This window comes from Pseudomyrmex gracilis, unplaced genomic scaffold (assembly GCF_002006095.1).
Source record: "Pseudomyrmex gracilis isolate BER0280 unplaced genomic scaffold, ASM200609v1 scaffold_15, whole genome shotgun sequence".
NCBI classification, from domain to species: Eukaryota; Metazoa; Arthropoda; class Insecta; order Hymenoptera; family Formicidae; genus Pseudomyrmex; species Pseudomyrmex gracilis.
Genome location: NW_018020599.1, coordinates 160,501 through 172,997, shown reverse-complemented (window position 1 = coordinate 172,997; position 12,497 = coordinate 160,501). Strand labels below are relative to the sequence as shown.

General features: G+C 45.0%; 1 protein-coding gene across 4 annotated transcripts in view; it reads left to right on the top strand.

The window, feature by feature from the left end:
• Positions 1-424: 424 nt before the first annotated feature.
• Positions 425-12,497, top strand: part of LOC109863985 (zwei Ig domain protein zig-8-like) — a 26,098-nt gene continuing 14,025 nt past the window's right edge. Inside the window, exons 1-2 of one of the 4 annotated variants that reach the window (XM_020444733.1) lie at positions 10,759-10,980; positions 11,178-11,278. In XM_020444733.1, the coding sequence (XP_020300322.1) occupies positions 11,206-11,278 (73 nt within the window). In that variant the 5' untranslated portion in view covers positions 10,759-10,980; positions 11,178-11,205. Of the gene's footprint in view, positions 2,730-10,758; positions 11,279-12,497 lie in introns of those variants that run through there. The other 3 variants (XM_020444734.1, XM_020444732.1, XM_020444735.1) reach the window with 3 other exon arrangements.

Sequence of the window (12,497 nt, the reverse complement as noted above, 5' to 3'; positions counted from 1 at the left end):
TGAGAAACGGCGATGAGGAAGAGAGGTCGAGACGGGGGGAAACAAGTAGAAGAGAAACAAGGCGCGGAAGAAGAATAAAAAGCACAAGAAGCGAAAGAAGAAGAAGAAGAAGAAGAGGAGAGAAAAAGGGATGCGCGAGATAGGCGACGGGGTAAAAGGGTGGCGGCTCTCGCGAAGGGTGGGGAAACGGTCTGATATACAACCCAGCTATGGGAGGAAACTCGCGCGCGCACACACAACCACCTTCACGCACGTACACACTCATACACACATACACATGCACAAGTTCATCACCCTTACCAGTGCAGCGGGCGCACACAGGCGCAGTTCCGCGAGCCGAATGGGGCGGCTGCGTGCTCGACCCCCGAGTGGCGCTCGCGCAATGTAGTCCCTCGGCTGTTCTCGACGCGGGAGCATCGTCGTTTCGAAAGAGAGCCGCGACCTTCTCCCCGTCGCGCGTCTCGCGTTTCCCGTACTCGCGGCGGATCTCGCCCGAAGGGGGTGAAATTCGCGCGAGAGCGGCTCGCTCTTGCCGAGATCTCATCTTTCGCGGATTCTTTCGCGACGATCGCGCGGCAACAATATGAAAGCGCAATACCGCAGATTCCGTCCTCGCGAAGCCGCTTTCCGAAAGTTGACGTAGTACAACTATACGCGACTCTGCTCTCGCGGATCTGCTGTCTTCTCATTGAACATTTCCCCTCGTTTTCGCGGTTGTGTGCTCCGAAACTGTGTCTACAGCGGGAGAGAAAGTGCGTGGGAAAAAAAACGTACGATTTACGATCGCGCGGTGGTGGAAAATGACACGGTGAATGGTCCAGTGAAACAGTGTTCGGAAACACACGGCGACGGGAATCGATTGGACGATAGAGTTGAAAAATCTCGATCGTTCGTCAAAGTCATTATCGCGGCGTTTGAACAAGAGAGAGAGAGAGAGAGAGAGAGGGGGGGAGAGAGAGAGAGAGAGAGTGAGAGTTGCTGTGTGAAATCGGAGTGAAGAACACGCGAAGTGTGTTATCTGATATTGAGAATTTCAAAAAGATCGAATGATCGCGCGAGGAACATTTTGTTATCGATCGATAGAGATGATCACCCAGCAATAATACTTCACTGCCTGTTTCGAAAATATATCACATTTATCGACCGCAGTTTCGAATTTCACCGCAAATTCCGTCCGTGGCAGTGCTTCAATGCTTTGCCGTGCGTAAATTCCGCGTGAAGTAGCTTTACCTTCGTGATAGAGGCGCCTCACTTGAATGTTTGAGGACGTCGTCGACGGTCTCTCTCGAGGGTCTGCATTTAATTGCCGCAGGGTATTGCGTTGCAAGAGAGAAACGAGAGAAGGCGGTGGAAAAAGCCGCATACGCGCGGACAGTACGGTGTATACGCGCGGACATGCAGTTGCGCGGCGGCAACCGATGAGGGAGATGTTAAAATTAAAAGCCACTCGTAAAACGCTCAGTCTCGCGGGTCTCGATACGCTTTTGACGTTGCGCGATCCGAGTTTTGTTTAGATCGCTTCAACCGCGATCCATCGTCGTCTACATTGATGCGGAATTGAAAGGTGGTCGGGAAAACAACTGCGAAAACCGAAAAGGGAACTCGCTCACGTTTCTGTCATTCGACGAACAAGAACTGGCTCGATCGTGAAAGCGAGCGATTAGTGCGGACGTTGGAACTGCAAAAAGAAGCAAGAACGTGGAAGGAAGCGAAATTCTCGCTCGTTCGCGACCCCCGATATCGGAGCACGTTCGGAGTCGGGCAAGAGTAATTGCAAGTCGCGGGTAAAATGCGGTGTAGCCGCGCGCGCGGCGAAAATAACCACCGCGGCTGTATGATCGATGGTGCGTCCGGTGTGTCGTGTAGATTGCATTAATAACGACGATCGGTCTAATGCATCGCGGGCGATCTCACGTTCGCCGATGCGTAGTAGCGAGAGGCGCGACGCTTAGCGCCGGTTTCCCTCACATCGATCAATATGGATCACATGGTAGTAATCTTCGTCGAAATAGTGAGTGATAACGGTGATGCGGAGGTTGTTTAAGTGCACATCTGAGGTCCGATCACGCGCGGTTAAAGTTGAACGTTAACGTCGGCCGCGATGTAAAGCGCGAATTCGCTTTCGTCGCAGCTCGTCAGCAGGTCAACGACGAAGTTTCTTTCTTCCACCGGATGAGCATTGGATAGTCGAAAATAAAATCGTCGATTGTTTCATTTCATTGACAAGATCTCAATCGAGCCGATAGTGCGCGTCACGTAAAACCGCGACATATCTTTTTTAATTCGCGGAGAATAATGGAATTTCCTGGTGGTATCGTCTTGTGATAGTGAGCGTAAAATTTTTTTGTCGCGTATTTGACGTAAGTTTTCGTCGACGCGCGCGAATTCGACTGAATTTTTGTGCGCCACGTTCTGATTCGTGCGACGAGTACAAATAAAGTGAGACTGTACGCGGGCATCTTGTTCGCGAGTGATCTGTGCGCGAATCTCTGCGGCGGTACGAAGTGACCTTCTGACCGCTACGATCGAGAAGTGCGTGACATGTCACGATTGTTGATGAGCGTAATTTTGTCAGTGAATCCATCTTCTCCCCCCTCGCAGAAGATTTGCGTCTTCTGAGAACGGCTGCGATGCGTCTGAGATAGTATATCAGTATGTGAATGAGCCACGCCGGGGAAAAGCGATGTCTACTTCTCTCCCTACACTCGTCTGTTTTATCATTTGTTTTGGTGAGTAGTTGTCAAACGTTTATTATTAATTACGGGGCGATTGTTTGTTAAATCGATGTACAACGCAATCGCAAATTATCGCAAAAAAGAAACTGAATTTACGTTTCAACGGAATGCTTGTTTGTAATTTTCGACTAAAACATTTCAGTTGTTCGAAAATCGATTAACTCAAATACGTGCGATACGTGTGCTTGCTTTTAAATCGACCAATCCGGTGCGAAGCATGTTCACAGATGCAGTGAAACAAAAAAAGATTAGGCTCGCGATCGCTCACGACGCGGCGACGATATCACGATCTTCGTAATCATCGATACTCTAACATTCGATATGTTCATGTTAATTGCACGCGCGATTATTGAGGCGTCTAATAATAGCGGCGAATTACCGGTTGGCTTTCGCCTCCGTACGCTGCTCGTACGTTAACGTTCGAGTCCCGAGAGCACGTACGTTCCAATTGATGTTTCGTGACTCAACGCGGTTATATGCGCGAAAGCGAAGGTTCGTCCGATGATCGGGACGTACGACAATCCACACACACACGCGATGATGTACCTATCGCACAATGTGAGTTTTGCTTCTGACGCGAATGTTTCCGAAAAATTCGGAAAAAAATTACGTCTGAATTATGCGCGAGTGTTATCCAAATAACATTTGCATTCACTTAAAACCGTAACATATAACAAATGTTGCACAAAATATTTTTGAAATTAGAGCAAAATGTACAAAACTGCCATGCAATATGCAACATTCTAATGAGGTTTACATATTACGAGCAGTTTCTGCGGAATATTAATACAGCTTTGCGCGGAGGAATTTTAATAACAGAGGTCGACTTGGTTTGCATAACCGTGCATCGCAGACAATTGTTGAAATTGCAGTTGCGGCGCTTTCTTCAACGTTCAAAAATCGTCGGAGTTTTTTAAAGAGTCGAGAACACGTTAATTTTTATAAATGTTTTTTACGGTCTGCTTTTGTTTCATCTGCGCATGCTATCTCTTTAAATATCTCACGAGAGAGAGAGAGAGAGAGAGAGAGAGAGAGAGTATTTCTCTCGTGATCAATATTTTTTTCTTACTCTCTCTCTCTCTCTCTCTCTCTTGGATTGAATATATATTTTTAGCGATCTTTGCTCTTATTATTTAATAATGCTGTGTCAGCACGCGCGTCCCCACATTTCGCTCGACGTGGAGCAAAATGAGGATTCGGAATTTTCTCACCAATATCTTGGCGCGCACGGTCGAGATATCGCAAACTTTCTCGTGGAAATACACGAGGCGTGAGCTTCGCAAAGTTTGCGATCGGCACGCAAGTGATAAAAAAGTATTCTGAGAAAAAAAAAATGGCAGAGCTCTCGCGCGTAACTTGGCGCCATTCATTCAGGAGAGCACATAATCAGACATCGTCGAGATCGTCGGAACAAAAACGCGCCAGATAAGCGGCCGTCCGCGCTTTGTGTTAATTCTCGACGCCGACGCGCGATAAAAGTTTCACTGAGGTCTTTATTAATCGTCTTGTTGCGCGCGCGCGCGCGTGCGCACTCGTTTTTTTACTTATGTTCCGAGTTGTTTTCAGTTTTTATGGGATTAGATGTGACAGAGCACTCCGACGGAATTCCGCGATATACTTATTTCCATCGCTCGCAGAATGTTTTTCGCTGAAGCTGTCTGTAAAATGAAAACCCGCATCGACTCTACAGCGCGTGCATATTTTAATACCTACGTGCATGTACGTTCAACGTACACAGCACTATGCACATTCATACGGAAAACGCTTACCAATGACATAAAATGATAAAGTGAGATTGCATTTAAGTAGACGGTTGTGCGTTGCAATTTGTTTTCCCACCTTACACGCACTTAACCCCTTAAGTGCGTATTATCGCTTTGGAAAAATTCGCGTAGAACGTCGCGGCGATTACAAATTGCTTCGCAGAAATGTATTACATTTGAGAGAAGTAAGGACGGTTTGAGATTTAGTTCGCTTGCGAAGACCAGATTTATTGATAAAGTTTCGGGATTTAAGCGAGGATCAACGTAATTTCCGGTCTTCACTCGTCGCTAAATTTGCGCTGAAGTTTCTTGGACTAAATCAACGTCGTCGTCGCGAAAAGCCTCGACTTGAAGGAGATTTTCCGTTTTTGTCGCGAACGTTTCATTCGGAATGTCCGCGACAATTGTCACAGCACAGTGTTGAAATGTAACGAGAATGCGCGGAAAAAAAGACCCTCGTACAGTATAAACTACTCCTACTGCGTTTAATGCCATTGCGTTTCGTGCACTTTCCACTGCGATTTTTTCCATCCTCGACGCGTGCGCGCGCGCTTGGCTCGTTCATCCGCTTTCACACGTGACGACGTAATTAAAAGCAACGACGACGATGAACCGCGCGTATCGCGCCGCGGTCCGCCGTTAAAATTCAAATTTCAGTTAACTACTGTCGCGTACCGGCCGCGAAAGATGTACTTTTAATTCAACCGAGCCCTCCGACACGTTTTCAGCCCGGTTTATATTATCGCGCTGAAGAAAAAAAAGCCGTTGCGGCGTGGCGAGAAATATGCGCGCTTGTCTAAACTTTTATTGAAAATTACACGGCGAGCGCTGGAACATAAAAATTTCGATCTCGAGTCGCATCGCAGCGTAGAACGAACGACGCAAAATTGAATTTGTTACCGTCTTCCGTCTTTCTCGGGATTTGCTGTCCGCAGGACACGCGCTTAAATTAAAAAAAAAAAAGAAACAAAACGACGGACGCGCTTCTATATATTTTTGACTTGACGCGACGCGTAATTAATACGTTTTCCGGTTTTGACGTCGTCGACGAAGCGGCCGCAACCACGCGTCCGCCGTTCATCATGCTTCAGACGTTTATTATCTAACGACTCATTAACAGTCCCTCGCAGCGCTCCGTTCGCGATGATTCACGACTCGCACGAACAACGACGCGCCGGTAGGGCGGGACGTGTTATTAACACTATCGGGAAGGGAGAATCGCGAGCACGACGCAGACATATCTGGGCTGCGGTAAAACTTAACGAGCCGTATTACCGGAACATATCGTCGCTGTAACTGCGAATTATCGCGGAGTCAAAGCCCGTCGACATGTGCACATCGTCATCTGCGAAGTGACAACACGACCGCGTAAAGTTGGCGTGACGGGCGTGTTCGCAGTTTACGCAGCCATCGACCTCGTGAGGAAGTTAGAGCGGTTTATGGAGAGTCGGAGAAACTACTACGCTTTCCCCCCTCCTCCCCCTCTCGCTCGCGCGCAACGATGTCTCTTTATTAGCGAATTTGCAACAACGTCACCGATGATAAGGCGCGAACAGCTGCGAGATTCATTAGCGATCAAGCTAATAACGTCGCGGTTGCATTTAACGAAAATAACCGCGACGCAATGGTAACACGTACGTAAATCACGCTTAATCGACCGGGTGCCAAAAAAAATAAACGGACTTGCCAGCGGTGTTTATTGACCGGAAGCCTATATAATCGGCTTACGACGACGTTACCGACGTTTTTTGATCCGGTCGGCGAAGTGTCACTGACACGGCGAGATATTATAACGAAAGAAGAATTGAGTTACTCGCTCAGCTTCCGTATCATTGAAATTAACAGCGAGACGATGACGGAGTAGAGCTACCGAATAATAGATTCCTTCGTAACTTTCGATGCTTGCTCACATCGCAAAAGCGCCATTGTGTACGAGCGAGGAAAGGGGTTGGGGAGGGGAGAGTGAAACGCGCGACCTCGCGAAAAGTTTTCGCGATAGTTACTCACCGTCCCGTCTTTCGTACATCGAGAATCCCGAGTGTGCATGCAGCGTGCGCTCGATGGAAAACGGAAAGTCTCGTCTCTAACTTTCAGGCTAGTACATTAGATAGATGGATAAACAGGCAGATAGCGTAGCGCTCGGGCGTTAGATAGATAAATGGATAGATGTGTGTGTACGCGAAGGGTTCGTTGCGACTCCCGGCAAATTCTCGGTGAACGTGGCAAAATGTAAAGCGCGGCATAAACAGATCTTTAATAATGAAATTTAGAGACGCAACGAAAACGCAGGAAAACGCGAGTCTCGGCGAGATTTCATCAGAGCTGTTAACGAAGCGAAATTACTCGAGACCGTTAACGAAACTCTTCTGTTATAGCTGCGGTGACTATTTTGGTGACTATTTTCTAATTGCGCTCCGCGGAAGTTTGTCACAATACGGTCGGTTGTGCTCCGAGCCCGGCAAAATTAAACGAAGTTAACAACGCGAATGTTAACTCTTCTCCCGATGGCAGAACTGCGTTTTATTTTATTACTACGTCGGTAAATTGCAATTTTGCGTTAATATCTGACGTCCTTTGATGTTGTAATCAGAGTTGAAATAACATGAAATTTTATAATCTAACGTGAAGGTTTTTGTCCTAATAAATATTTTTTAATTGCTTCTTGTGAAAAGAGTAATATTCATAATATTTGAGGATCATGTTTGCTTTGTGGGGAGATATGTTGTCGTTGTCATTGAGCATAAACACGATCAATGCAACGCACGTGTAATTGATCAGATAATTAGCAGCCGTCATTAACAGCGGAACGGTTAATCTGCGTCTATCCGAAGCTTTAAATGAATCAGCTCGATCGGGCAATCGAGTCAACAGGCGAGCCGACTCTAATCTCCGAGCGGAATTGCCACGTCGATTTTCCGATCGTTTCTGACGGCAACGGCCGAACGCACGGCGACGGTGCCGCGAACACGCTCGATACGAGAGTTTTTTTTACGATCGCATAGCGGTCGCATTCGGTTCTCTCTTCTTTCTCCTCTTCCAACCACGTCGAAAACGTGGCCGCGGGAGCTCGCGCGCTAGCTGTTCGAAAGAAAAAAGTGAAAAAAACCCACGTAAAAAGAGAACGCCAGGACAGGGGATTCGACTGGCGGGAAACAAAGTTGGCTTATTCGGCCGCGAAGAGACCGGACGGAAAATAGGATTTTGCGGCCGGCTGACCAAACCAACCTCTGTCCCTCAATGTCCGAAAGAATCCACCCTCCGGCTTGACGAATGAGTCGCGATAGTGGCACTCCGGGTTTCTCTTTACAAGGGACCGCTGTAGAACTGAAATAATTATAACCGTCCGCGCAACCTGTCCGCATGTGTGCGCGCGCGCGCGCGCGCGGTCGATCCTCGTCTGCGTATATCGGGAGCTCTCTACAATTTCCGCACAAGCCTGGGGACGACAATCTGGGAACAACGATCTGACATCCACGGGGCGACGGAAAAGGACAGACGGTTATTAATAGATCTACCGTACACAGGGGACAACCAACGTTCCTATCTCGTCTATTAGTTCGCGACTTGAAGTAGTTCCAATTTTCGAGATCGATCAGTTTGCGGTGATATTCTTCTCTCCCCCCGTTGTCGTAGTAGTGGTACATCGAAACGATTTCGTCGAAATTTCATCACGGCGGATCGAGAAGACGACGACGACGACGACGACGCGACGTTAATGCGCGCGACGAGCGGATGATCGAATTCGCGCAAAAATCGTGCTTGTGGATTCGAGCGTGAAATTAATTTCCGGTCGGGGATATCGCGAGCAATCCTTCGTCTATGATAAACTTATGTCGCGGACGCGTCTTTATCGTTTCATCTATCTATCTCTTGTGTCTCGAGTATATCTCGAGGAGCGATCAGTTCTCTTCAAGTTTGCATATCATATTTGCAGATCGTGAAGCGACATTGAGGAGATGAAGATGTTACGAAACGATAAGCCGAGCGAGATTCAAGATATCACGAAAAATGTCAAAGAAATAATGTAAATAATTGTTTAATGTAAACATTACTTTATCTAAAAAAAAAAAAACTGAAATTCAAGCAATTTTTTTAATGTTTAATTCAGTAAGTTAACAGCGAGGATGTATATAGAATAAAAAAAAAAAAAAAAGAGACAGTATTTTCCCCAGAGGCGGAGAAAAGCAATTGTCGATGTGTTAAATTTAAACCGTTGTTTTAAATTTTAATAAAGAAAAATTGCAAAATGACATCCGTGAAGTTTGCTGTCGATACGTATAAACAGGAGAAGAGAAAATCCATGCAGCTTCTGGAACAAAATTAATTTCCAGCATAACAGAACAGCTCTGTCTCTCTCGACCGACCGACCGACCCGATCCGATCCGATAATCAGGGGTGAACTTGTGTCCTTTCCCGGGAGCTAAAAGGACCATAAAACTCGATCTATCGACGGAGTCGTTCGAATCAATAGCGAGGCCACATTGCGCGTCAACAACGTAATTTCCCATTAAGGAGATTTTAATCCCATCGCTTTTCGCGCGTCGTCGAAAATCTACTTAAATTCATCAGCACATTTTGCTTGTCGTCTCGCATTAACAATCGTATCGGCGATCAACTCGACTGCTTTTTGCGATGCGAAAAATTGCTGTGTATATTTGATCGCGAATTATGAAACGTGTGCAATGTCGTGACTAGTTATTATCAGCTGTTTCCACATCCGTATAATTTAATTTACATATGAAACGAAGCTATTAATAACTTAATACTTCCCTTTCGTGCTCATGCCAATGCACGCATATAACTCTCCTCCGCGTATGTGTACATATTTAAATATCCTATTTAGAATGCAGAGCAGCAATAGCGATCGCGTAAGATTAATATCGCGTGTGTATCGACGATTATTCCGAGCATAGGGAATATGATATATAATGAAGCTACTTTATTCATAACATTGTAATATTTACAAACTTGTGCTGAACAATCGACAGAACGCGCAAATAACTTCATTAACAAGTTAATAACGTCACGTGTACACAGACAGTAGCTGAAATAAATATTCAAAACTTCAAAGAAACGAGAGATTTCTATATTTAATTAAGTACGTTCCGATTAAAACCGCCGGTTCAAATTAAGTACATATGTCGCGGCACGGAAATAAATATCGTCGTTCCAATTGGCATACCTCGGTCGGAAATTTCGATGAAAGGCGAAACTTTTCTCGCGTGGAACGCGGCGAAACTTTCTGCGGAAGAATTCGGATAGGAAAATTAATTTTGCGAGAGAATAACGGGCGACGCGCGAGCTCGCCCCCGCATCGAACACACGAAAACGCTTTCCTGAACACGTGAGAAATCTCGGAAACGGGTCTGAGTGAGCGAAAGGCTCGCGAGGGCAGAGCTCGCCCGTCACGGAAGTGCTTCTGCCGGCGGAAAGTTTTGAAAAGCAATTACGGGAAGGATTATTTTATGACAATACGCGCGCATGTTACGCCCGGGAAATTCATTCGGTTCGCGAAGTTACGTATTACCTTGATGGCGCGGCCATGTTGCGGCAGGTCGTGTTTCGGCCGGTATTTCGCTTCCAAAAGTTGGAGGCACGAAGAAAAACAGACCGCGCCAATGGCGATTATGCTTAATCCCGTCATCGATGAAGTTTGATATTACGCGCACGTCGACGTCGTCTTTAAACTTTGTGGCGCTTAAGAACCTGGAAGCTATATTCTCCCGTTCAAGTCCGAGATTAACCGCTGTCTTGCGGCAATGTTGAGAACGCGAAGAACGCGTCAGTTTCCTCACGCGAGCGCAATTTCAAATGAGAAAGTAGATATATATATATATAAAAGAAAATTAACATTGATTTTATTCAAACTCAAATAACGCGGTAAAAGAAGGAAAGAATGTTTGATCTTTTCTCCGCTTTACTTTTCCTCCTTCTTCATCGTCACTTCGCAAATAGAAAATTTTCCTAGATTTTCTCGAAAATTTAAATCAACTTTAATGCTCGTAAATTACGTGTACATAAACGTGTAGATGGATTTCGCAACAACAATAATGTCTTCACAGTTTAACGCGTCTGAAAGGCGGTCTGATTAAATTACGATAATTCGCGAGGGGTCTTCTCCGGTCTTTATTCTCGTTGCTGACAAAGCAACGGAGGAAGTGGGGCAAGCTATCCCCGTGCCAGCTGAGATCAACTCCGACGCGCGAACGGAGCAAGATAGTGCACGCAATTCTGTACTAATCGCGAACTCGTCCCTAAACATTGCGCAGTCGGAAATTCGCGGCGCGCACGGCTGTCTAGCTTTGTGAGCCACTTGACGAAATATAATTCGCAACTGAGAAAGTGCTTGCCCGAACACGGCTGATCCGGAAGTGCAATTCGGAGTTGAGGATAGTTCGTGCGTGCTACTCGGAGAGTATTTGCGTCGTAGCAGTTGGATCGTGTAATTCCGCGTCTTAATCAAGAATCGCGCGAATTCGAGTGTAAGAACGTAAATCACGGAAACAAAATATTTTTCAGCATTATGAATCGAGCGCAATTATATGTTTTTGCTTTGGATATCTCAAAATGCTCGCGCAACGCTATTCGGTTATTTCAATTTCAAGCTCTATGTCACCGTGATTTATATTCGTGTACCTTCTTTCACATATCTTTTTTTTTTTACTTTGGAAAAATATAGATATACTCTCGTACAACATAACACAAATATGCAAATGCTTGTTTATTCAAAAAGCGGTATGCATTTCAGTGGGATGCATTTGGAATACATTTATCAGAGAGGTAGAAAGATAATTAATTAAATTGTATTTAATAATCATAATTCTGCGTTCTCTTTGTGCGCATCGTTTGAAAATTATGAACTCGTGACGTTAATAAAAATTTAATAAGAGAAATTATACGTCCGACTGGAAACATTGACGGTAATTTGATAACACGATATAACGCGAAGAATGATTCTCTATCAAATATTACATCGCATTGTGATGAAGTTAACGATACGTATTTCGTTAATGACAATGTTTGTCGTTTCCGCGGAAATTTTAAAATAAAAAAAACATTTGAAAGTGTGTGCGTAGCAATATAGATGGTCGTTATTTTGCGAGCGATGTTCGTCCATTTGTATGTCACAGCGAAGTGACTTTATACCGAAAATTGTAGTTAATCAAAGGCGGCCGTTGCTGGAGTTAACGAAATCCAGAGTGACTGAAAGCAAAATTGCTCGGAACTAGAACTACTTCTGAAACTCGTTTCGCGTCGTGATTTTTCGTTTTTTTTTTTGAATGAAAAATACGCAACCGTCAATCTGTATTTTTTTTACGCTTCTTTTTTCTAACGAAAGCTTTCGATAGAAAAAACATGGCGTTCCATGGAAAATATTTCGTAAAAGAATATTTCGTAAATTAATATAAAAAAAATCGGTGAGTACATTGTACGCTGAAAAAAATATTGCGTCGCATCTTTTGGTTTTTTGGATGTTGCAAAAATTTCGATTAACTAAATTTTTTCTCTCAAAATTTTAACATACCTCGTATGTTATACCTTGTGTGTATAACTTGCGTCTTATTTCGAGTAAATATACGTCATCACGAGCAAAAATATCAATGTTAATAATTCATTCTAATCTGAAACGATCGTTATACCTAAATGTTTAGAGCGCGTTGAGCAGCCATTAAATAAATCTGACATCGCATTTTTACCACGCGACGGACTCCTATAGAACCAGCTATTTTAATAGAATAATCTCGCCGCACGTAACGTTTATAGGCGAGGGAGAAATATCTCTCTCTCGAATAGCACGCGCGCGATACCTATACGCTCAGCATTTCTAGCGAGTGCACACAGCATGCGTGTGGGGAGCGTATCGCGCGGATTTCAGGGGAAATCCATGCTGTACCTGCAACGTCGCACCGCCGTCACGAAAAGGAACGTTACACAGTCACGTCAAGATATAATGTGATGTATTTAAATAGGTCCGTTCGCGCGTTGCCACGCAAACTTC